Source organism: Glycine soja, chromosome 5, assembly GCF_004193775.1.
Source record: "Glycine soja cultivar W05 chromosome 5, ASM419377v2, whole genome shotgun sequence".
NCBI classification, from domain to species: domain Eukaryota; kingdom Viridiplantae; phylum Streptophyta; class Magnoliopsida; order Fabales; family Fabaceae; genus Glycine; species Glycine soja.
In genome coordinates this window covers 34,473,733-34,499,611 of record NC_041006.1, presented here as the reverse complement: position 1 = coordinate 34,499,611, position 25,879 = coordinate 34,473,733, and the positions used below count along the sequence as shown (strand labels likewise).

Below are 25,879 nucleotides of genomic sequence, written 5' to 3'. Positions count from 1 at the left end.
TTCTCTTATAAATTTTGTAACTTAGTTTCTCATTAATCTAAAGTGTGAAAATTAGTTAGTGTCATTAAGGGTAAATTTGTTTAATTTTTTTAAAAATAATTTTAAAACAAATATTTTTTTAATGTAAGTGCATTTTTAAGAAGTAGATTGAATTTTTTTAAATAAGCATAATTTTTTAAGCACAAGCAAATTAGACAAAAATACTAAAAAATAAATAAATATTTATTTCAACAAATAAATTTATACAAACCGATGCTAATTCCTCTAATTTTGCAGCTCTAAAATGTTTGATTCTTGTTGTGATTAAAAAAAAAAATACTACATTCACAAAAGTCTCACATATGTGGAGTGCACTTATTAATGTGTTTTCCATCATACTTTTCACATAATAATGAGTATTATTATGATTCGAAAACTGAAGTGTCTTATCCATCTACAAGAATCGTGAGAAGAATCCTGTATAAAACTGATATTTCCCTTTAATTAATGTAGTTACTCGTTAATTACACATGTAATACTCTACTTAAAAAAAAGTAGAAACATGTCTAATTGTTTCACTGAACAAGTGATGATTAGTATTGGGCGGCACTGAAGCACCCTCTAGCATTTTAAACTGCGTAGTGTGCATAGGGTGCTTTCTGTACGCTCGCACGCCTACCATCAACAACCCCACATGCAAGTAGAAAAATCTTTGTTTTATTACCTCCACATGCATTAGTGGTAGAGTTGTTAAAACTATCCATCTGACCTATGATTGTATTTTTTTTTTTATCTAGCCTAATTTGTTGGTCCATCCAATTAGTCTAACTAGATTTTTTTAATTTTAAAAAATATAAAAAAATTAAATAATTTTGAGCCATTATATGTTTAGTTCAATTTGGGTCTATTATTTTTTGTCTGACTTGGCCCATTGGCCCGACCTAGATTGACCATTAAGGTTAGTTTAAGGAAAAAAAATAATAAAACATGCCGTTAGAAGATTTTTTTTATATAAAGAGACTAGCATTTGTTTTAGAAGAATTTGAAATTATTAATTAAGATGAAATGATTTTGCTTTGCACCAAATGACAAGGATTAAACTGAGACTAAAATTGAAACTAAGTTCAGCAAAAGGAAATTAACAAGCCCCCCATCACAAAAAAAAATAAAAAAATTCTTGTGATTTTTTTTCTTTCCCTTACTCCATTGCATGTTAGATCGTCTTCAATGAAAGATGCTTGATGACTTTTTTAAGATAGAAATTTATTTTTTATTTTCTTTTGTTGTTGGATGAAGTGTAGTTGGCAATATGGGTTTCTTAAGTTTTCAGAGTGGATATCTTATATAAGCAACCTATTTCCAAAGTTTCTTAAGAATTAAAAATAATTTAATATGCTTAAGATACTCAAAGTGAGTATCTTAAGTTTTGACAATTAGAGATAACCTTCTAGTAATTTCTAAATTTGCACATTTGTAATTTATTATAGGAACAACGTGGAGGTAATTACTTAATGCACATTCAAAAATTATATCATCTCCTTTTTACCATTATTCTTCCACTTGCTTCCTATCTCCTACCACCTCCTCCTTGAACCTTCACTGAGCCACCATCACCCTTGTACCCACGCGACCAAACACAACAACATCATCATCGCATCGCGTCATCACCTTCCTATCCACCATCTTTGTGTGACCACCACCATTCACCCTCTTTTCCCTCCATTTCACAACACCACCTCCATCCCCCAAATTTGTGCATGCGTCACCCAACAATAACACCATAAGATGCAAACTGTAGTCACCTTTGCATCACCCAGATTTGCACACACGATTGTTGTCACCTCCCTCCAACGTGCGAGCCCTCTACACACTAGATCTGTGTGTCGCATGGGCACGACTTCACCCCGTCACCTCCACACAGCCACACCACCATAATATAGTTACGGATTGAGCAATCCATAATAAAATGTATTACATATTTCTCATTCCGTAATAGACACCACTTCGTGCTTGAATAGTGCCATTGTCCCTTGGAAATAATCATCATGACTTGATTAGAGCTGCCATCGTCCTAGTTGAGAGGATCAACACAAGTGCTGTCTGCAGAGAAGAGAAAGATGGAGAGAAGAAGAGAGTGAGTAAGATGAAAAGGGTAAGATGGGGATTTTACATATTTTGGTGTTGCACCAAACATATAATTGGATGCGTTAAGTAATTGCCCAAAGTGAAAAATCCAAAGAAAAAACGCTGGCCCACTATATACTAACTTGATATGAAAACTGAAGTGGATTTAACAATGGGCCTAAACCCAGAAGCCGGGAAAAAAGCCTATCGGTATTGTGTGGATATAAAAACTGAAGCTAGGGTTTCGTTGTGTACCTGTGGAGCAATAGCAGCAGAACAGAGAGAGCAAAACCCTAGAGCATCCATCACCAGCAGAGGAAGAAGATGGTGAAGTTCCTGAAGCCTAACAAGGCCGTGATCGTCCTGCAGGGCCGCTACGCCGGGCGCAAGGCGGTGATCGTGAGGACCTTCGACGAGGGAACCAGGGAGCGCCCCTACGGCCACTGCCTCGTCGCCGGAATAAAGAAGTACCCAAGCAAGGTCATCAAGAAGGACTCCGCGAAGAAGACCGCGAAGAAATCTAGGGTTAAGGCCTTCGTGAAGCTCGTGAACTACCAGCACCTCATGCCCACGCGCTACACGCTCGACGTGGATCTAAAGGACGCTGTTACCCCCGATGTTCTAGCCACCAAGGACAAGAAGGTTACCGCTCTCAAGGAGACCAAGAAGCGCCTCGAGGAGAGGTTCAAGACCGGCAAGAATAGGTGGTTCTTCACCAAACTCAGATTCTGATTTCGAAAGCGTGAGGTTTTATTTATTAGGGTTTTCGGAATGTTGCCTTTTAATATATTGTATCCGTGTTTTGCAAATCTTATCAAAAATATTATTCTGCTCTTAGATTTGTTATCGTCGCCGACTTTTGTTAATTAATATTTCTGCCTTCTTTTAATTTACGGGGGAAATGAATGCGAACATATTTTGATACCGAGTCATTCGCATAAAATGTGTCAATTCGGATATGAAAATTTCTAGTTTGTTTGATGAGCACTTTTTGTTTTGATTACGTTTTTAGCCCCAATATCTTTTCTAAGTTTCTGCAATTGTTTGCAATTTTCCACAATATTAAAGCTTGTGGCAGAAGTTTACTGAAATGAATCACCAAGTTCAATTCATATGTTGATATGAATCAGCTAATATTCAGTGAGCAATGTCGATATGCTTATGATGATGCAAGTGCTGTTGACACGGAATTCCCCTTTTTTCTTTTTTTTTTTATCCATCTAAACTAGTGTACATTTTAGTGCCTCTGATTGTAAATTTGCAGATTTGAATGTGTGATCTACTACTGATCTGTCCATCCCTGCGAGGTCTATTATAGCCTTATTATTTTGTTGAAACGCGCATAAAGCAAACAGTGATTTTATATCATTTGTACAAATTAGTCAATAACAAAAAATGTCCATATAAAAGTTGAAACTCTTGCTAATTCTCTTTTTCTATTCATACAAGTTAGTGATCGTGTATTTCAAGGAGATGCTTGTAAATTATCTTGAACATTCATCAGAAGATTAAGAGCGAAAAAAAAGTGACCACTAAGCATTTTACGTTGATGAATGGAAAATTAGATTTTACTCAAGAAAACAAATTAACAAACTATCAGAATAAATTTGGAAGGGTGAGACATTCCGGCGGTTGTGTTCAGTCTTACCATCATCAGCATTCAGCAGGCACTGAATCTTCCTATAAACCCTTCTTAATTCATTTAAAAAATCATAAAAGTAATCAAATATTGTTTCCCAGTTGTTTTACACTGTCACTTACGGGGCAAATTAGCAAACTACATTATTCATGAACTCTTAATCTGATTCCAATGTGTACCTTGTATCCGGCGAAAGACACTTCCAAATCTTTGCTTCCCCATCATTCATGGCCTGGGTGTGAATCGTATGATGTCACTATCCCATCAATCTTGTTGGCATACCCACTTCTAACCGCTACCACCTTCCCCATTCCAAACTCATTCCCATACATAATGATGTAGAAACAAAAAGTCTATGGCTCTATGCTACATAATATGATCAAATTATGTTTCTACATAATAGTTACATTTTGTATCCTACAACTTTTCACTATCGTTATTCACAATTTTTCACAACATTGAAGATCTGAAAAAAGTGTAACTGAAATTTAAAATGAATCAACAAATGCAATTCATATGTTACAATATGAAGCTGAACTCGGCTTCTAGACGATGCATGGACTAGATATTGGATGTTAACTCTTCTAACATGGCATAGATTTTGTCTGTTTGTGGATGCATTTGATCTCCAGCGTAGAACTTGTGAACCTCACCTCTCACGGAAACCCAACTATATCCTGGTTCCTTTTTAATGCCTCGTTGTTTCATTGTGTCTCTCAAGTTAACCCCGTCTTTGTATAGTCCTGATTCTATGTACATGTTGGACAAAAGAACGTAGGTAGAAGGATGTTGTGGTCGAGCAGATAGAATCTTTTGAGCTGCAGTTTCTCCCAACGTGGGATTTCCGTGAATTCTACATGCTCCTAATAAGGTTTGCCAAACCATTTCGTTTGGCTCGATTGGCATCTTGTTTATGAATTCCACAGCTTCGTCCAACCGGCCAACACGGCCTAAGAGATCAACAATGCATGCGTAGTGTTCCATTTCAGGTACCACACCATAGGTGACGTCCATTTGATGGAAAATTCTCAAGCCTTCCTCCACCATTCCCCCATGGCTGCAGGCAAAAAGGATGCATAACAATGTGACAGCATTGATCCTTGTATCTGACTGTTCCATCTTTCTGAAGAGTTGAAGGGCATCTTCAGCAAGACCGTGCTGGGCGTAAGTGGATATTATGGCAGTCCATGAAACTGTGTCTGGGTTGAATATTCTTTTGAAAATCTTCTTTGCTCCTGTTAGATTCCCACATTTGGCGTACATGTCAATTAGAGCACTTTCTATGCATGTTTCAGCATCCATGTTAGCCTTGCATGTCAGACCGTGAATTTGCTGGCCGTATTCTAGTAAACAAAGACCTCCACATGCGGTGATGACACTTGAAAGAGTAAAATGATTGGGTACAAAACCTTCATTGCGCATTTGTGAGAAGATGGTCAAGGCTTTTCCCCATTCATAATATTGGCAATATGAAGTCACCATGGTTGTCCAAGATACTACGTCTTTCTCTTCCATTCTATTGAATACGTTCTCTACAGCTTCAAGTGAGTCACATTTGGCATATGCATCGGCGAGGGCATTGGTTGCACTAATCTGCATTGCATCAAATCCACATTTCAAAGCCATCCCATGAGTCTCCCTCAAGGATTTCAGACACTTCAAAGCAGCAATTGAGTTAAACACACAACAGAATGTGTACACATCTGGTTTGATATCGTTTTGGCACATTCTTGTGAACAGTTCCAAAGCCTCTACGTGAGAACCAGCTTGTGAATAACCTGTTATCATTGCATTCCAAGGCGTGTTAACTGGACAACCGGTGAACTTCGAGTCAAAAAGAATCTGTGCATCTGACATAGACCCGCACTTGCAGTACATATCGATAAGAGCTGTTCCAACCAAAGTATTGGAATCCAATCCCCAATCAGAAGCATATCTGTGAACTTGGAGACACTTGTGAAAGTCACCTAACTGCCCAACTGCCTTGGAAACACTTACAAATGTAAAATTATTAGGAGTAACCCCTACTTCAATCATGTAGATAAAACAATCAAATGCTTGTAGGTGTAAACCGTTAGAGGTAAACCCAGAAATCATTGCATTCCAGGAGACAATGTTACGCTCAGGCATGGAGTTGAACACCTTAACTGAACTCTCATTCTCTCCCAACTTTGCATACATGTTGAGAAGAGAGGTACCAACAACTGTATGCATAAAAAAACCCGAGACAACAACATGGGCATGCACCATCTCACCCAACTCAACCGAATCATACCCCACACATGACAGCAAAACAGCAGAGAAGGCGAAACCATCCGGCAACACGCCTTGGTCCATCATCATGCAAAACTGCTCCACCCCATCACGGTAGTAGCCATGTTCATTGGACGCGACAATCATGACAGTCCACGAAAACACGTTTCTTTGGGGCATTCCATCAAACACCTTACGGGCAGCTTCATAGTCATTGCATTTGGAGTACACATGAATTTGGTGATTCGAAAGCACCAACAAGTCATGGTCACCAAAACCCGATTTTAGAACGTGCCCATGAATGCAATTAGCCTGCTTAAGAGAGACACTTTCCTCGCAGGACTTTAAGAGGTCGATGAGTGGTTGAGTATGGGACTTGGTTAATCGGCTTCCACGGTGGTCCTTTGAAAGCGTTGGAGTCTGAGGCAAGGAAACGATAATAGGTGTTGGGTGTTGTGAATGATGATAAAGCGTGGCTACATTGTTAGGGGAAGCATGAGTTCGTTGGTGCCCGCAGTGTGCAAAGGAGAACCTCATGCTGCAACTCTGTTTCTTATCTAAACCAGGTGTCTCTGCTGCTCATAATATTCAGTGTTCAAAGAAAATAAATGTTACTACAATAAATAAATAAAATATTTGTTTGATCCGTACCAATGAAACTTAGGTAAGAGATTACAACGAATAAACTAATTAGAAATTACTTTTGTTAAAAACTAACTAACTACAAATTACTTGAATTATAATTTTTTAACATAAATAGTTTCAATTATACAATTAGATGATAATATAACAAAATTTATATACCGTAAGTCTATTCCAATTAAATTCTTATTTTATCCCCTGCAACTGTCAAGTTTCTTTAGATTAAAAGAATTATATAGGAATATATCCCCGTAAATAAAGCAATCAATAATAATAAAAAAAAAGCAGGTTCAATGTCTGCATAGATTTGATGCAGATCAAAATGTTCAAGTCTGCAATCTTCAACTATCTAAGTTCTGTTTGTACGTATGCAAAACATTGACGATGATTGAAATAAAGACCGAGAATGTTGAAATTGTATTCATTGCATTCATTCTTTAATTCTTTTGTAGCTTATATTATATTAATTTCATGCACCTTTTATGTAGTTGAAAAAATATTTATGTAATTATAAGACTTGAATATGTTAGTCATTTTTTTAATCTTCTAAATTTTAAAGTTATTTTTTTATTTCCTAAAATTTATAAAATATTATTTTTAGTCTTTTTGCATAATATAAATAACCTTGTGATGAATTGAAAATATATAATAATTTAAAAAATATAATTTTTCTTACTTTCAAATTGAAGGATGTTTTCACATTAAAAGAAATTTAAACATTATTCATGTAATAGTTATTTATATTAAATTTAAATATAAATATTTAAGATTTTCTTAAAAAAACACCTAAATAAATTTATTCGAGTATATAAATATGATTTGACACAACACATGTAAAATATATATTTGTTTAACACATTGATATTATATAGGATCCTCAATTTTAAAGCACTTTTTTCTAATAACGTCTAAGATAATCAAAGTAATTGCTCCAACTATTACACAAATTTCTTTTCAGATTGATTTGTTTTCAAAACTAAAAGGTTTTACGGATATATATTTTCTTGCTTATTAAGATTATATCAGATTCATTATTTTTTACGTATATATTAATTGATTTAGTTTGAATCTATATTAAGATTGTTATTTTTTATATAATATCCAGATGATATTGCTATTATATAGTAATCATATATATTGAAATGTAACAAAAAAAACCATATATATTGAAACGATAAATATACCCTCACTTATATATATATATATATATATATATATATATATATATAAACAATTATTATAAAATGAAATCACCCAAATGAATTTGTTTGAATATGATTTTCCATGCAACCTATGAAATTATGGATTAATGCAATATATGTAAAATATATATTTGCTTAAAAATTATATTTTTATACTTTCAAATTAAAAAATAAGAATGTTTTGATAGATTTTTTTAAAATATCATTATATAAAAATTGTAAATATTAAATTTAAATATTTAAGATAGATTTCTTTTAAATATCATTGTATAAAAATTGTAAATATTAAATTTAAATATTTAAGAGTATGTTAACATGAAAAACAATAATTATAAAAGAATAAACAAAAAGTATTTGTTCTAGTATGTTATCGGTTAATAAAAATATAATATTTTATACTTTCAAATTAAAAAAATGAATAATGTTTTGATATAAAAGAAATATAATTAAGATTTTTTTTTCATGTATACATTAAATTTAAATTTAAATATATTTGATGCAAATCAATAATAATAAAAAAAACATATTCAATGTCTGCATAGATTTGATGCAAATCAAAATATTAATCTCTCAGAGCTCCAAGTCTACAATCTTCAACTATCAAGGTTCTATTTGTACGTATACAAGACATTAACGATGATTGAAACCAAAGACAGAGAATGCTGAAATTGTATTCATTGCAATCATTCTTTTATTCTTTATTTTATTTTTGTAGCTTATTTTATATAAATTTCATGCACCTTCTCTGCAGTTGAGAAAATATCTATATAACATTTAAAGTTTTTGTTTTTCGTTCGTTAAACCCTTGTGGTGTGCAGAGCCTAAAGAAACTTAGTTGGGAAAGTATACGCAAGGAAAAAAAAAAGACGTTCAGGTTGATGATTTGGACAAGCAAGTCCACCTTCGCATAGTACTAGGTCGCTCGGAATGAACAAAGCTTGACCTCAAATGATCATTTTTTTTAAATGACGCTCAAAAACCATGAAAGAAAACATGAAAACTATGAATCCTACAATACAGCAATTAAGTATTAAGTGTAATATAGAAGATAAATTAGAATGATGTAAGTTTTAAGAATTTTCAACTTCTCAATATTCCTTCTATATAAAATTACGTATAACAAATATCCCATGTCTTACAGACCTACACAAAACACTTCAATATTAAACCAAGCCATAGACGCCAGCATATCAAAAGGGACGCCTAGACAGTCTCTAAGCAACCACAGCTCTTCATCGTCCATTCAGCAATCATCATTCCCGGTTCAAAATTCAAAGTCAGTCCTTCCTGAAACACAGAAAGCTTAGTTAGCCAAAATTCAACATATATATGACAATAAAATTTTATGCTGGCCAAAAAATCCAGTGAGAAGCAGAAGCATATCAATTGATTGAAACAGAATGTTTCTTTTGAGTGGCAGGGGGGCCAACCTAGGCAATGGAGTGATCAAGTGATTACAGTGAGTGAAATTACAAAGCAAGAATGTTTTACACATGCATATATTGTAATTGTAAATTTGTAGGTTTGAATATGTGTGCGACCTGTCCAAACCTAAATGTATAATTACAAAAGGAAAACAAATGTAAGCAACAATATATAACAGATCAGTAATCACATCCAGAACAGAACATTACAACTTGAAAAGCCACCAACGTTAAACCTAATGGAAGGAGGAAAACAACAGCCTCACAGTGAATGCATCATATTTAGAAAGCATAACATGAAGCTAACTCTGAAGGATTACTTGAAAAGTTTCTCTGTGATATGGTTCAATCGCGCAACATCAGCGCCTATAAGCTCATCAGCCTTTTTCCCATTCTGAAAGAAATGAAGTGTTGGCTGCAGAAGGTAAAAATATTGTTATTATGGGAGGAGGTATATTGCAGCGAAGAAACATTTAAGATACAAGTTTGCAAGGGCAGACATTATAAAGCAAATTCTTGGGTGTCTCCACTGAATTTAAAAAAAAAAAAAAGAGAGAGAGAGAGAAAGAAATGACACATGTCTTTATTTATATATAAACAACTGAATCACTCGGGGTTCAACCAGTGCATGTCATTAATGACAGAAGAAACAAGCCAGAATCACCCTTAATTTACATGAAAGTTATCAAGCAAGGGAAGAGATAAAATCTTAAAAGTTCAAGTCATGAATTTCATGTTACCAAAAGCTTTGCAGAGATTTATGGTCTGAAATTGCCAAAATCTTCAGTGACTCCATAATTACAAATTGATATTAAAATCAATGCTACTGTAGCACACTTGTTTAATGACACATAAATCAGTTCACATTTAAACTGATAAGGCACATTAAAGACAATTGACAATGAAAACATAGCTTACCTAATTGAGCATGTATTTATACAAATTACAACTAGGTCTTAGAATATGAGTATGACATCTATGATCAAAAGATTTAAAAGTCTATCCCACATTATGTTTTCACCATTTCATTAATGAAATAATAATCTATTGAAGGAGCAAAAGGAAGACAAAAGAAAGTTTAATATAATAGAGGTCATTGAAGCAACACCCGAAAGATGTAAACAAACAAAAAGAGACATGCATTTATAAAAACGACAACTAAATAGCTGGAGAGAAGTTTCAAATTTCTCAGCCATATTCCTTTAATGAATACCTAACATGATTCACATGCAACAACCAGATCATGCTGTATACATATGTGAAAAAGTTTTCATTGCCACAAACACTATCTGAACACATAAATTTCTAACAAAATGTTAAATAAATTACCACAGATGAAATCTGCAGCTTGCCCAGTGTGCCTTGAATTGCTTCCTGGGTAGATGGAAAAAAAAAGTAATGGTTGATTAAGCCACCTTGGTACATAGCAAACTCTTGATACCATAAAGCAAGAAAATTTTGACGTCAATACAAAAACATAATTTTAACATGCAAAAAACTAATGGAAAACCAAAAACAAAAAGGGAGAAACCACCAGATCCTCAAAACAAAAAACCTAAGGGTTGCCAATGAAATTAGTGAAAGGCTAAATTTGACAAATTGGTTTATTTCATACCTGATCAATGTCTATCTTATATGTTGTTACATGAGGGTACTTCTTACTGAGCTCCCCAACTATAGGAGAAATAAACCTGCCTAAACAGAAACCAGAAAAATTGTGAGAATTCTCTTTAGAATACAACAGCTAGAGAAAAAATAAAATACAAATGATGAAGCACGAACACCACCTCTCAGCAGATTGTCAATGGGCATTACATGTGTCATCCACATAATTTTAACACAAGCATAATGACAGATTAAACAAAAGACTGATTACGACCAGAACAGGCAGAAATCTTGTTTGCAAATTTGAAGTTTTCAATAAAGAGATCTCATGGGGATTTTTCAATTTGAGCATTCATGAAGATGAGGGGGTTAGGAACATAATCTTATTAGACAAAACCTACTATCAGAATCTCCAGTTTTTAGTACATCACAAAGCATGCTTCTTTTGAGTTCAGCGTAATTTAGTGTTTGGTATCATACACCAAATATTCCTTTCAATTAAAATTATACGATGACTTTATCAATTATGTGAGTCAACAACACAAAAAGAAAAGTCACAGGAACTTACAAGGTCCACACCAAGCCGCAGTGAAATAGAAGATGGCATGCAACGAGTCATCTATTCGACAGAAATTAATCAGAAAAGAGAAGTCAGCTCTCTCCATTGATTTAATCACATACATATAAGAAAATAACAGAACAAAAGCACAATAGAGTACATTTGAAAACCTGTATCAGAGTGAAATGCTAGAAATCATAAAAAAATAAAAAATACAGAGAACACATACCTTGGACTTTGGTGAGGATATTGTTGAACTCTTCCTCAGAATTAACAAGGACAACGTCGGAAGGAGCTGCAAAAATGATTCAACATTGGACTTTCAGTTATTACTACATATAAAAAACCAAACGACGTAGAATGTAAGAGAGAGAGAGAGAGGGACCTGCGGCGGAGGAGAGGGAGCGAGAGTGGTGAAAGGAGGGGAGGAGAGAGAGCTGAGAGGAAGCAGTGGCGGTGGCGGTGGTGGCGAAGAGAGAGGATTTGGAAGGGAGAGAGAGAAGAAGACGGTGGAAGAAGAGTGGGCGACCCCTATTCTTTATCACATGCCGAAGCGCCAAGGATCGAACCACCAAGAGTCTCGCCATCTCTCCTTTGCTTTGCTTTCTCACTTCAAATTTATTAATTCATATAATAAAATATGTTTGTCTCTTTAAAGTATATATTGAAATTATCTTTTATGTCTGGTTTCACGATATTTTGAAGTTCAGTTGATTTTAGGTTAAATCAATGTGCAGATCTTTGGATTTTTTGATAATTTTCAATTAGGTTATTGAATTAAGTTTTTTCAATTGGAACTTGAGCTTCTATTTCTTTTTCTTTTTTTTTTTTTAAAAAATAAGTCCCTAATGGAGGAACCTAATTAAAAAGCAAATAGGAATCAATTGAAAAAAAATTAGGGATCTAATTAAAAAATTAGTAGAAGTTTAAGATTCACAAAAATAACTAAACCTTGGTTTTATATAATGATAGGGAATCCTTTAATATATATATATATATATATATATATATATATATATATATATAATGTTAGGGAAAATGTAATTATAATTTTTTTATGTTTTTTGCTTTGATACATATGTTTTGATAAAATGTTGGAGTCGGGGTAAGTCTACATTCTTTAATTAGTCTTTTTGATTCATGTGATAAATTTTGACTTGCACATAACTTATCATGTTTTTTTTTTTAAATCTCTGATATCCTTTTACATGATTATGTTATAGCTATGACAAATTTTTTAATATGAGTTGTCATTGCAACTGTGGTAGATTGTTATAATCAAAGCTATAAATGATGTTTAACTCTTAAAAATCTCATAATTTTAATATAAAAAATATTGAAATTTGATGGTCTGATGAGATTCTATTAAGTGTAACAGGACAACGTAGATAAGGTATCATGTCCTTTACTTTAAACGCAATTTTTTGCTCTTATTCTTTATACGTCCAATGTGCGTTAATTGGATTTTATCACATGTTTTTTAAAGATAAAACTAGCAATGCGGCCGAAAGTTTTTATAAAAACTAGCATCAAACATGCTAAAGCTTTTAATTAGTCTCTCCTTTACATAGATTAAAAATCCATAAAAGTAATTTGTTTGACCCATTAGATAAAGTCTAAATTTTATTGAGAGTTGAAGCTTCAAATTCTCGTTTTTCAAAACAAAAAAACAATTCACTTAAACCATAGTCTTGCAATTTAAATCAAAATTCTTCAAAATTTATCATAAACTTCCCAAGCATTTATATTTAGTAATAGGTGGTGTTTTATTAAAAAAAAAGTAATAGTTGGTGTTTTATCAGCTATGGAAATCGCATGCAAAATATCTGGAAAATACCAATGTTTTTTGCCCAATTAAGTTTTTTTATTTGGTCAATACTTCAAAACTTCTCATTGGGCCTAATAAAACTGGGCCGGGTTTACCACTCAAAACCCAATTGTTGTGTCTCTCGATGCTTTTCCTATAAAACCCTACAAATCCACACTGACTAAGTTCTAGGGTTACACGCCGTCGTCGCTGTTTTTGTGTGTCGCTTCTTCGTAGGTGCAGCTGCAATGGTGAAGGGACGCCAAGGAGAACGTGTCAGGTATTCATTCTCTCGTTCCTAGTTCTCAATTTCACGCTCTATCAGTAACACTCTAGTTTTTTCTTTCGAAATTCCGTTGTCAATTATTAAATTGATTAGTTTGCTCTGTTTTTAAAAACTTTCCTTCATTATTTGCACTTTTGATTTGTTATTAGGGTATGGTTTAGTGATGGTTGTTAGAATTGGAATGTAGTCACTGTTACAACCGGCACTGATTTCATGGCTAGTCTCAGTGAAAGATGTATGATCTAGAGAAATTAATTTACTTTTCACTTACAGCAAAATAAAGTGGTTTCAATACTGGTTTTTTGTAGTTGTAGCATTTTAGATTTTAGGGTTTTAGGGAATATATTAATTTGGGTTTGGTTGATCTTATTTTATTTTTAGTTGAAATTAGGCTAACACTGTACTTTTTTGCCTTTGCTTCAGACTCTACGTGAGGGGTACAATCCTTGGATACAAAAGGTAAAAACTTCTTGTTGCCCTGCTAGTTTTATCAAGATTTTGCTTTCCCTTTTTTTATGTTTAGTTGTTTGTAAATGAAATGTCTGGTTTGAAGATGCTTAGTTGCATTAGTTTGGAAGGTGTCTGGTTTGTGATAAGCTGGTGGTGTTTTTCAGGTCCAAGTCAAACCAGTATCCAAATACATCCCTGATCCAAATTGAGGGAGTGAATGCCAAAGAAGAAGTAGCATGGTATGCTGGCAAGAAAATGGCCTATATCTACAAGGCTAAGGTGAAGAAGAATGGAAGCCATTACCGCTGCATATGGGGCAAGGTTACAAGGCCTCATGGTAACAGTGGTATTGTCCGTGCAAAATTCAAGTCGAACCTTCCACCCAAATCAATGGTAATAATTTGACATTGCTTGTATTATTATGTTGGTTTTCTTAATGGTATTTGACCTTTTTGAGTTTGGATGCATTCCAGGGAGCCCGAGTAAGAGTATTCATGTATCCAAGTAACATATGAGGTAATCCCTCCTTTGACTTTAATTAGTTTTGTTTATCTGTTCTATGTAATATTCTTTCGAAATCCTGTGTTTTTTTTCATGTGTTCTGTCTGTGGATGTACTGCATCTTGGATCTCCAAATGTCTATATAACATACATGTTGATTATCCATCTGTTGTACATCGATGCTTGACTTGTTCACTTGTTTTTTCCTTTTATAGATTTATTAACACTCTTATCTGTAACACCGTATGCCAATGTTGCTAGTTTAATAACAGATGTTATAAAACAATATTTTTTACTGTTACATGTTAGCCAAGAGAAGCAACAAATAATGGTAAATATAATATGCATCTTTGGTTTGTGTAACCGTCTATTTTTTGCTTTGAGAATAAATTAGGGCTGGTAAGAAATACTGTTTATTGTTTGCAATGCTACATGAAGCTTATGATTTACACTGTTTATGATAACTGTTTCATGTCCTCCATTGTTTCTTTGATAATGATTTTTTTTGGGTGAATTTTGAAAGGAGGCCTCTGGTTGATACAGTTGTACATTTTATGATGTTATTCATTAGCTATGAAAAATGTATTCCGGATTTAATAAAAAGAGTGAAAAGAAACTCTCCAATTTATCCTTGTGGTCAGATGCTTGTTTGTATGGTATCAGGATTTGTCCATGACCTTGATGTAACTAATTCTACTTATCTTCATGGATTTTGTGTACTTGCCCTAATTTTACATGGAAATTTTTGTTGCAGATTCAGGTGATAAAACGCTCAGTAGAAGTCCCAGCTGATTTGTAGGCACAAGGATTTTTGTTTCATTTTCTATAATTTTGTTGTCGTCTGTCAACTTTTGAGAATTTTTCTTACTGTTTAGACGTTCATGGGACAGAATGGTTTTCTCAGTTATCCTGGTTATTGTCTATGAAGATTATATATTCGTTACTATTAAGTGTGGATTTGGTTAGCTCGTATGTTTGCATTTTTTTAACCGATTATTACATTTGACAAAATACCCACCCGTATCCTTCGTAGTAGTGCGTGTTATATCAGAAATAGTTTTTTGAAGACATGTAATGTCAGATATCCAGCTGGTATGGTATAAATTAGAATTGAAAGGCATAAACTTATGTCTTCGGTATGTTTAAGTGGGATTACGAAATAGTGGTAGTTGATAATTGTATATACCACATTATCTTAAATGAATAATCAATATAAAATCGAATTGTAATTCTAGCAATGGTGTAGATATTCTATCTTATCAAAAGCAACGAAGATTCTGTCGGTAAATAAGTAAAATTGTTATTTATATTGTAATTTAATGGATCACTTAATAATTACTTTTTTGACTCCCGTTGAGGATTGCTGAAAGATCAACTGGGATTCCACCTTGCTTCTGCTCATTCTGCTTTAGTTGCTTGTAGAGAGGTGTGTCGTGATTCAGCTGTAAATATTTTTTTTGGTATTCATATTGCAAAATCCCGTGGATTTAACCAACTACATTTAGAGTCTGATTCCAAAGCAAGAGACATCTCTTTATTGAGGGTTGTTCTCCTATACACCTTGCTTTCCATTTCAATGGTGGTCTTTAACTGATACTGCTAGCAAGTTGAATCATGTCCTAAGAGAAGCAAACCAGCCTCCTGATCTGCTAGTTAAGCACAACTTATCCCTTTCAGTTGGTTGCAAGGCTTATATAATGTTTTGGTCCCTGTAAATGAACTAACGAGCTTATAAATGAAAAAATTAGAATGTTATAAGGATTAACATTAAATAAATACAAATTTATAGACTAAAAATGATTAAAATATTTTTTAAGGATCAAAATTAAAAAAAAAACATCAACAGGAATTAAAATTAAAAAAATAAACTTGTAGAGACCAAAAATAAAAAAGTATTAACTTATTATAACTAAAAATATATTAAGTCTTTATTCTTTTATTCCTGTAATTTTTTTTTCTCCAAAATAGTCATGTAACTTCCAAAGGTTTCATTTTTAATTTTAGCTAGTAAAGTTTATCAAGTCACTGCCAATTTGTTGTTATCAACCCATTCTACAGTAGTATCACATCATCGGTATTGTAGATGGACTAAAAATTAAAAAATTACAAGGACAAAACTATTTTTTTTTTCTTACATGGAGTAAAAGAAAAAGGTGGCAAATTTGCAAGCACAAACAAAATCAAGCGTTAAATATAATGTATAACTTTAATTAAAAATAATATAAAAAATTAATAACAAAAAATATTTGTAATAATCACACGTTTTCTCAACTGTCTTTACTTTGTTTTTTGTTTTTCATCGACCATTTGCAAATTGCACAAACATTCTAAACTTTCACTCACCATACACATTATTCATTCCCTCTCTAACAACACACTTGCAACACCCAAAAAAAAAAAAATACACACTTAGGTACAAAGTTAGGGGATTGTTCTTTCCAAAGATTGATGTAATTAACATTAGTTTTACTCACAATTGCTATTAAAATGAAGCAAATATGATGTTGCGGTTATAAATGTTTTGAAAATTAAAATGCAAGAAAATAATTACAACTATGTTTTTTATTTTTCAAAAAATATTATGAAGATGGTAAGAGTAATTAGGAATTAGATTCCTTTCTGGTCAACCTTTGCATTTAGCGTTGGTCCAACATAATTCAAAAGTGCTTTAAAAGTTTGAGTTGGACCTGATTAGGTACCTCAAATCCAATAATCACTTAACAAGAGAAAAAAAAAATTATAAATATAATACGTAACATGACGTGATAAGAAGAAAATAAGTAAATAAATAATAAAACATCAATAGATTATTTGTAAAGGAGAGATGTTGATGAATCACCATTTGCTATTAAGTTTGGCTTCAATTATTATTACGCATATGATACATATTTGGATTAAAGTTTACAAACATAAATTTAAATAAAAATATGTTGTTAATTTAAGTTTGATAAAAATAAGTTTACTCCAATGTGATTTACATTTAGATTTTTTTTTCAAAAGTATGTTGACAAAATCAAATTTGTTTAAATAATATCAACCAATAGTTCAATACTACTTTTACTTTATATTTTTATTGTAAATATAAAAATTAAAAATACTTTTTTTGCAACAACAACTCATGTCTATTAAAATCTCAAAAGTTACAAAGTACTAACAGCCATAAAAAAACAATTAACACCCCTAAAGTATTGCAATGAACCCAAAACCAATTATTTTCCCAGATAGAGTCACAGAAACCAACTTCTCAAGAAAATGGCATGAAATCAACAACAACAACAACAACAACAACAACGCCTTATCCCACTAGGTGGGGTCGGCTACATGGATCAACTTCCGCCATAATGTTCTATCAAGTACCATACTTCTATCCAAATCATTAAGTTCGAGATCCTTCTTGATAACCTCTCTTATAGTCTTTTTGGGTCTTCCTCTGCCTCGAATTGTTTGTCTTCTCTCCATTTGGTCTACTCTCCTCACTACAGAGTCTACCGATCTTCTCTCTATATGCCCAAGCCACCTAAGTCTATTTTCCACCATCTTCTCTACAGTAGGCGCTACTCCAACCCTCTCTCTAATAGCTCCGTTTCTAATTTTATCCTGTCGAGTCTTACCACACATCCACTACAACATCCTCATCTCCGCTACACCTACTTTAGTCTCATGTTGGCTCTTGACCGCCCAACATTCTGTTCCGTACAAAATCGCCGGTCTTACCGCAGTCCGATAAAACTTTCCCTTTAGCTTGATCGGTACCTTTGCATCACATAACACCCCCGATGCTTTTCTCCATTTCATCCATCCTGCTTGAATGTGATGATTCACATCCCCTTCAATTTCTCCATCATCCTGTATTACAGACCCAAGATATTTAAACCGTGTGACTTGAGGGATAATATGGTCTCCTATTTTTACCTCTGAGTTAGATATCCTCCTACTCTTGCTGAACTTACATTCCATATACTCCGATTTGCTTCTGCTTAGGCGAAAGCCATGTGTTTCTAGAGCTCGTCTCCAAGTTTCCAACCTCTCATTCAACTCCTCCCTCGACTCTCCAATGAGGACTATGTCATCTGCAAATAGCATGCATCTCGGCGCTATCTCTTGGATTTGTTCCGTGAGGACATCCAGAATTAAGGTAAAAAGGTAGGGGCTAAGGGTTGACCCTTGATGCAAACCAATTGTGATGGGAAAATCGTCTGACTCTCCACCCTGTGTCCTAACACTAGTCGATACCCTATCATACATATCTTGGATAGCTCGAATATATGCAACCCTAACCCCTTTCTTCTCTAGAGCTTTCCACAAAATCTCTCTAGGCACTCTATCATACGCTTTCTCCAAGTCAATAAAAATCAAGTGCAAGTCTTGTTGGTCCATGCGATATTGCTCCATCACCCGCCGTAATAAATAAATCGCTTCCATGGTCGACCTTCCCGGCATGAAACCAAATTGATTCTCAGTAACTTGAGTCTCTTTTCTTAATCTCCGTTCGATCACTCTTTCCCATAATTTCATGGTATGACTCATGAGCTTGATTCCCCTATAATTTGCACAATTTTGTATATCCCCCTTGTTCTTATAGATTGGCACTAACGTGCTTCTCCTCCATTCCTCCGGCATGCGTTTTGACCTCATAATTTCATTAAAGAGTTTGGTGAGCCACTCAAGACCTCTATCTCCAAGATTTTTCCACACTTCAATAGGTATGTTGTCTGGCCCCACCACCTTACTGTTACTCATTCTTTTCAACGCTTCCTTTACTTCCTGTTTCTGAATCCGACGATAATACTTATAGTTCCGGTCCTCTTCTCTTGTGTCTAGACTGCTAGAGTCGTATCCATATCCATCATTAAATAAGTTGTGGAAATACACCTTCCACCTTTCCTTGATATCTTTTTCATGCACTAAGACTTTGCCTTCTTCATCCTTAACACACTTTACGTGATCCAAATCTCTAGTCTTCCTCTCTCTACCCTTAGCAAGCCTATATATAGATCTTTCTCCGTCCCTGGTTCCTAGAGCTTGGTATAGTCCGTCAAAAGCTTGGGCTCTTGCCTCACTCACCGCCTTTTTGGTTTCATTTCTAGCTATCTTATACTTATCCCAAGTTTCAGAATTTCTACACCTAGACCACTCCTTGAAACACTCATTTTTTACTCTAACTTTGCTCTGAACACTTTCATTCCACCACCACGATTCTTTACCCCTAGGTCCAAAACCTCTAGATTCACCCAACGTCTCTTTAGCCACTTTAATAATCTCTTGGGACGTCTTGTTCCACATATCATTTGCACTTCCTTGTGATTGTCCACACCATCCCTCCCATATCTTTTGTTGGAAGATTCCTTGTTTCTCACCCTTCAAGTGCCACCATTTGATCCTTGGTGCTACCATAGGACTTCTTCTCTTTGCCCTATCTCTAATTCTTACATCCATAACCAAAACTCTATGTTGGGTAGTCAAGCTCTCTCCCGGGATAACTTTACAGTTCAAGCAATACTTCCTATCAGACTTCCTGATAAGGAAGAAATCTATCTGAGAACATGTCCCTCCACTTTTGTAAGTGATAAGATGTTCCTCTTTTTTCTTAAACCATGTATTGGCTATAGAAAGATCCAAAGCCTCCGAAAACTCCAAGATGGATTTACCCTCCCCATTCATCTCCCCTAGGCCAAAACCCCCATGCACCCCTTCAAAACCTCTATCCACGCTACCTACATGTCCATTGAGATCCCCTCCTAGGAAAACTTTCTCTCCTTGGGGTATATCCTGAAGTACCCCTTCTAGATCCTCCCAAAATTTTACCTTAAAGTGTTCTGCTAACCCAACCTGAGGTGCGTACCCACTAATAACATTAAAGGTGTCCTGTCCCACTACCAATTTTAAGGCTATGATACGATCTCCTACTCTTCTTACATCTACGACATCCTTCTTCCACTCCTTGTCCACAATAATCCCTACCCCATTTCTTGATCTGATTTTTCCTGTATACCACAGCTTAAATCCCGAGTTGTCTAATTCTTTCGCTTTTTCACCTGTCCACTTAGTTTCTTGTAGGCACATAAAATTGATCTTCCTCCTCACCATAACATCCACTATTTCCATAGATTTTCCAGTAAGTGTGCCTATATTCCATGTACCAAAGCGAATCCTCCTGTCATGAACTAGCTTCTTTACCCACACCCGTTCACGAAAATGTGGGAACCCTTGCTTACTTTTCACTACATCCGGGCGGCGATGCAGCGGCCCTTGCTCTTTTGACACTGTACTCGAGCCATACAGCGCGTTGCTTCCGGGCAACGACCTAACATTCACATTATTACGTAACTGATCCATGTCATAGAGATTCGACAAAGTTTTACGTTGGCTGTCAAAAGCCTAACACAACCCTCTCCTTTTATCCGGGCTTGGGACCGGCTAAGAATAGCAAAGCTAACCTAGGCAGGATTAAGAAAATGGCATGAAATCATAAACATAAAATAAAAACCATGATAATTGATTTCCAAATCACATCCCGCTATCTGACCATGATCATTATAAAATACATGAACTGTGAGAGTTTAATTCTGTTTTGTGTGGTGTAGATTTGTTTGTACTTTGAATATAAGAGAGAGTAACAAAATTTTAAAATTCTGTTATAAGTGCTAGCCTAAGTGTGAAGGGTTGTTACTTTGTTTTGCTTGTATAAAAGGACATACATACATTTTAATAAAGAGGATTATTCATTCTATCATTTTCTCAGTCTCTAATGCTATTTCTAGTGTGTAGGTGTGCAATTCTTTGCTTGAAAATAGTGAGTGATACACGAGTGAATGTGAGAGGGAGTGAATTGCATCTCTTGCAATTGAGTGAGGAACAGTGTGTGTTCCAACAATTGGTATCTAGAGCATTGGTTTCGATAGAAGGGGCAAGAATCGCTAAAGAAAGGTTCTTGGAGGTGTTCTTTGATGGCTGTAGTATTTGGCTCAATTCCTGCAAATCTACCAGTTCTCACAGGAAAGAACTATGAAAATTGGAAGATTCAGATCAGGGTGGTGATGCGATTCCAAGGGGTTTGGGAGTTCGTAGAAGAAGGTTATATACCTGTGGGAGAGAGAGCAAGAGATCAACAAAAGGATGTTGATAGAGAAAAAGAAAAGAAAGATTGCAAGGCACTTTTTATTTTGCACCAAAGTGTAGATGCTGCTAACTTTGAAAAGATAGCAATGGCTCAAACCTCCAAAGAAGCATGGGACATTCTACAAAAATCTCATGAAGGAGCCACAAAAACCAAGAAGATCAAGCTGCAAACTCTAAGGAGACAATATGAACTACTACAAATGGAAAAGAATGAATCAGTTGCTGAGTACATCACAAAAGTGCAGACAGTGGTGAATTCAATGAAGGGCTATGGAGAAAAGATAACTGTGCAATCAGTTGTAGAGAAGGTGCTTAGAACCATGCCACCTAAGTTCGACCATATTGTGGTAGCCATCGAGGAATCCAAAAATCTTGAAGAGCTTAGCCTAGAGGAATTGCAAGGATCTTTGGAATCTCATGAACAGAGAATGAATGAAAGGATAAATGAGAAGAAAAGTGAACAAGCCTTGCAAGCACGGTCTAATCCAAATAAGCATGGTGATAGATGGAAGAAAGAGAAAACTGAAGCAAAGAGCAATAAATGGAGGGGAAATGTGATAAGGACCACAAGAAAGGAGGGGGATCCAATTCCCAAAACTCTTCAAATAGAAAGAAGATCGACAAAAGAAGTATTCAATGCTTTAACTGTCAAAAGTTTGGGCATTTTGCCGATGAGTGTTATAGCAAACCCAATAACAAAAGAGAACCTAAAGGTGATGATGCAAAATTGGCTCAAGAAGAAGATGATGACACTGAACAGGTACTGCTAATGGTAACTACTCAAATTGAAGGGGCAAGTGATAATTGTTGGTACCTAGACACAGGTTGCTCCACTCATATGATAGGAAGAAGAGAGTGGTTTCTCAACCTTGATCAATCTGTGAAGAGCCAAGTCAAATTTGCTGATGATAGAATCTTGACTGCTGAAGGAATTGGGAAGGTCCTTATCAAAACAAAGGATGGAGGTCATTCTTGCATCACTGATGTACTTTTTGTACCACGTATGAAAAGTAATCTCCTCAGCTTAGGTCAATTATTAGAAAAGGGCTTTATGACTAAGCTTGAAAACAAGATGTTGAGAGTGTTTGACAGAAATCACAAGCTCATTTTGAAGTCCCCTCTTTCAAAAAATAGAACATTTAAAATTGAGATTGATGTGATAGAACAGAAGTGTTTTACCACTACAGTAAACAGTGAAGAGTGGTTATGGCATTACAGATTTGGCCATTTAAATTTTAGAGATTTGATTAAGCTAAACTCAAGAGAAATGGTGTTGGGTTTGCCTCAGATCAAGTCTCCTAGTGAAGTATGTGATGACTGTTTACAGTGTAAGCAATCAAGAAGCACTTTCAAACAAAATGTACCAATCAGGGCAAAGGAGAAACTTGAAGTGATTTACTCTGATGTGTGTGGCCATATGCAGACTGAATCTCTTGGTGGAAACAAATACTTCATATCCTTTATTGATGAGTTGACCAGGAAAGTATGGGTTTACCTAATAAGAAGGAAGAGTGATGTCTTTGAAGTCTTTGAGAAGTTCAAAAATATGGCAGAAAAGCAAAGTGGCTCATTGATCAAGATATTGAGAATAGATGGTGGTGGTGAATATGTTTCTGCAGAATTTCAAAAATTTTGTGATCAAAAAGGCATAATTCATGAAGTAACTCCTCCCTACACAACTCAACATAATGGAGCTGTAGAAAGAAAAAACATAACCATAATGAATATGGTAAGGAGCATGTTGAAAGGCAAGAGTCTGCCCAAGTACTTGTGGGGAGAGGCAGTGTCTACAGCTGTCTTCATCTTGAATAGGAGCCCTTCAAAGAGATTGGAAGGAATAACACCTGAAGAAGCTTGGAGTGGTGCTAAACCAAATGTGAGCCATTTCAGAATCTTTGGATCACTTTGTTTTAGGCATATCCCAAATTAGTTAAGAAGGAAGCTAGATGATAAAGGTGAACAAATGATCTTACTCAGATATCACTCAACTGGAGGCTATAAGCTGTTTGATCTGAAGAGTAAGCAGATAATAATCAGTAGGGATGTGGTATTTGATGAATCTAGAAGCTGGGACTGGGAGCAGAATACTGAAATGAAGGGACCTTCAATAATGATAAGGTCAGAAGAGGAAGAAACAAGTGAAGGGAATGGTAAAACCACTCAAAGAGAAGTGAGACCCCAGAGAAATGCACCCAAACCAACTAGATTTCAAGGTTTTGAAATGTTGTCTGATGTTGATGTAAGTGCAGATGGGAATCTTGTACATTTTGCTCTGTTTTCTGAAGCAGAACCAATAAATTTTGAAGATGCTATGACTGATCAGAGGTGGGTTGAAGCTATGACAGAAGAGCTTAAATCTATTGAGAAAAGTCAAGTGTGGGAGCTGGTATCTCAACCAAAATCGAAGAAGCCCATTGATGTGAAGTGGATCTATAAGATTAAGACAAATCCAGAAGGCAAGGTGGTCAAGTATAAAGCTAGACTTGTGGCTGAGAATTTTTACAGAAAGCTGGGATTGACTACAGAGAGGTGTTTGCACCAGTTGCTAGAATTGAGACAATTAGAACAGTAGTGGCAATTGATAGCCTAAAGAATTGGACAATGCACCAACTAGATGTGAAGTGTGCTTTCTTAAATGGTCCTCTTGATGAGGAGGTCTATGTGACTCAGCCACATGGATTCTCTATAGCTGGCCAAGAGTCAAAGGTTCTCAGGTTGAGAAAAGCTCTTTATGGACTTAAGCAAGCCCCAAGAGCTTGGAACAAGAAAATTGACAGTTTTATGATGAAGATTGGCTTTGATAAGTGTAGCTGTGAGTTTGGAGTCTATGTAAGATCCAAATCAGTAGGTAATATCATTATTGTATGCCTCTATGTGGATGATTTGTTGATCACTAGAGGTAATGAAGGTGAAATAGCAGAATTGAAAAGGGAATTGATGAGTGAGTTTGAAATGACTGATATGGGGGTTCTATCCTATTTCCTTGGACTTGAATTCAAGAAGACTGAGAGAGGAATTTTGATGCACCAGAGCAAGTATGCAACAGAAATATTGAAGAGATTCAACATGGTTGAATGTAATTCAGCAGCAACACCAACTGAGGCAGGTCTTGTACTTGAAAAGGAGGGCAAGGAAGACAAAGTCGATGCAACTGAGTTCAAACAGATTGTTGGTTCTCTCAGGTACTTGGGTCATTCAAGACCTGATTTGGAATTTGCTGTTGGACTGGTAAGTAGATATATGAAAGGACCCATAATTCCTCATCTCCTAGCTGCCAAGAGGATTCTAAGGTTCATAAAAGGGACCATCAATACTGGAATTTTATTTCCAAATAAAGACAATAGCAACTCAGAGGAATTGGTGGGATATACTGATGCGGATTGGGGAGGAGACAAAGATGACAAAAAGAGTACTACAGGTTACATATTCATGTATGGTGCAGCACCAATATCGTGGTGTTCTAAGAAGCAATCCATAGTGGCTCTATCAACATGTGAAGCTGAGTATGTTGCAGCTGCAATGAGTACTTGTCAAGCTGTCTGGTTGGACACATTATTACAAGAATTAAAAATCAAGGAGAGTGATGGAGTGAAGCTTTTTGTGGATAATAAGTCAGCTATAAGCCTGTCAAAGAATCCAACCTCTCATGGTAGAAGCAAACACATAGAAACAAGATTTCACTATCTTAGGGATCAAGTGAACAAAGAGAAATTGAAAGTGGAGTACTGTTGCACATTTGATCAACTTGCTGATATTTTAACCAAACCCCTCAAAGGGGAGAGGTTTAAAATGTTAAGGGAGAGAATTGGCTTGATGAACTTAGGAGATCAGAATTAAGGAAGGGTGTGAGAGTTTAATTCTGTTTTGTGTGATGTAAATTTGTTTGTACTTTGAATATAAGAGAGAGTAACAGAATTTTAAAATTCTGTTATAAGTGCTAGCCTAAGTGTGAAGGGTTGTTACTCTGTTTTTCTTGTATAAAAAGACATACATACATCTTAATAAAGAGGATTATTCATTCTATCATTTTCTCAGTCTCTAATGCTATTTCTAGTGTGTAGGTGTGCAATTCTTTGCTTGAAAACAGTGAGTGATACACGAGTGAATGTGAGAGGGAGTAAATTGCATCTCTTGCAATTGAGTGAGGAACAGTGTGTGTTCCAACATGAACTTGTGTCACCACACCAACATGAGAAAGGGTACGAAAACTGCAACTTATCTGAAGCCCATTTCCACGAAAAAAGCAGAATAGGTTGAAACATCTCAGCTGCATCTTGCTTTTTGTTTGA

At 35.2% G+C, this 25,879-nt stretch overlaps 5 protein-coding genes across 6 annotated transcripts; 3 read left to right on the top strand and 2 right to left on the bottom strand.

Annotated features, from left to right (window-relative positions):
• Nucleotides 1–2,340: 2,340 nt before the first annotated feature.
• On the top strand, nucleotides 2,341–3,087 carry LOC114412689 (60S ribosomal protein L27-like). Its single transcript, XM_028376685.1, has one exon. It carries the CDS (start codon nucleotides 2,428–2,430, stop codon nucleotides 2,833–2,835), a length of 408 nt encoding a protein of 135 aa, XP_028232486.1. The 5' UTR covers nucleotides 2,341–2,427; the 3' UTR covers nucleotides 2,836–3,087.
• A 1,216-nt stretch (nucleotides 3,088–4,303) lies between these two features.
• Nucleotides 4,304–6,532, bottom strand: LOC114411337 (pentatricopeptide repeat-containing protein At3g16610-like). The gene has a single exon (XM_028375046.1). It carries the CDS (start codon nucleotides 6,530–6,532, stop codon nucleotides 4,304–4,306), a length of 2,229 nt encoding a protein of 742 aa, XP_028230847.1.
• A 2,330-nt stretch (nucleotides 6,533–8,862) lies between these two features.
• On the bottom strand, nucleotides 8,863–12,063 carry LOC114412688 (thioredoxin O1, mitochondrial-like). Of its 2 annotated transcripts, XM_028376683.1 has the most exons (7): nucleotides 11,813–12,063; nucleotides 11,657–11,722; nucleotides 11,437–11,487; nucleotides 10,879–10,958; nucleotides 10,593–10,637; nucleotides 9,584–9,678; nucleotides 8,863–9,126 (listed from the first exon to the last, which is right to left on the bottom strand). In XM_028376683.1, the coding sequence occupies exons 1-7, from the start codon at nucleotides 12,012–12,014 to the stop codon at nucleotides 9,117–9,119; spliced, it is 549 nt and encodes a 182-aa protein (XP_028232484.1). In that variant the 5' UTR covers nucleotides 12,015–12,063; the 3' UTR covers nucleotides 8,863–9,116. The 2 variants fall into 2 exon arrangements, with proteins under 2 accessions (XP_028232484.1, XP_028232485.1); XM_028376684.1 differs by lacking the exon at nucleotides 8,863–9,126 and having other exon boundaries at nucleotides 9,580–9,678.
• A 1,314-nt stretch (nucleotides 12,064–13,377) lies between these two features.
• On the top strand, nucleotides 13,378–15,443 carry LOC114412687 (60S ribosomal protein L35a-1). Its single transcript, XM_028376682.1, has 5 exons — nucleotides 13,378–13,514; nucleotides 13,944–13,979; nucleotides 14,135–14,363; nucleotides 14,444–14,486; nucleotides 15,226–15,443. The coding sequence occupies exons 1-4, from the start codon at nucleotides 13,483–13,485 to the stop codon at nucleotides 14,483–14,485; spliced, it is 339 nt and encodes a 112-aa protein (XP_028232483.1). The 5' UTR covers nucleotides 13,378–13,482; the 3' UTR covers nucleotide 14,486; nucleotides 15,226–15,443.
• Nucleotides 15,444–21,418: 5,975 nt separating this feature from the next.
• LOC114411336 lies at nucleotides 21,419–22,360 on the top strand. The gene has a single exon (XM_028375045.1). The coding sequence runs from the start codon at nucleotides 21,419–21,421 to the stop codon at nucleotides 22,358–22,360; it is 942 nt and encodes a 313-aa protein (XP_028230846.1).
• The last annotated feature ends 3,519 nt before the right edge of the window (nucleotides 22,361–25,879 follow it).

Coding starts and splice junctions, on each gene's coding strand:
- LOC114412689 (XM_028376685.1), top strand. CDS start 2,428: ATGGTGAAGTTCCTGAAGCCTAACAAGGCCGTGATCGTCCTGCAGGGC.
- LOC114411337 (XM_028375046.1), bottom strand. CDS start 6,532: ATGAGGTTCTCCTTTGCACACTGCGGGCACCAACGAACTCATGCTTCC.
- LOC114412688 (XM_028376683.1), bottom strand. CDS start 12,014: ATGGCGAGACTCTTGGTGGTTCGATCCTTGGCGCTTCGGCATGTGATA. Junction 11,723..11,812: donor CTCCCTCTCCTCCGCCGCAG/GTCCCTCTCTCT, acceptor TCATTTTTGCAG/CTCCTTCCGACGTTGTCCTT. Junction 9,679..10,592: donor AGCTGCAGATTTCATCTGTG/GTAATTTATTTA, acceptor TACCTTCTGCAG/CCAACACTTCATTTCTTTCA.
- LOC114412687 (XM_028376682.1), top strand. CDS start 13,483: ATGGTGAAGGGACGCCAAGGAGAACGTGTCAG. Junction 13,980..14,134: donor ACAATCCTTGGATACAAAAG/GTAAAAACTTCT, acceptor GGTGTTTTTCAG/GTCCAAGTCAAACCAGTATC. Junction 14,364..14,443: donor ACCTTCCACCCAAATCAATG/GTAATAATTTGA, acceptor GATGCATTCCAG/GGAGCCCGAGTAAGAGTATT.
- LOC114411336 (XM_028375045.1), top strand. CDS start 21,419: ATGGCTGTAGTATTTGGCTCAATTCCTGCAAATCTACCAGTTCTCACA.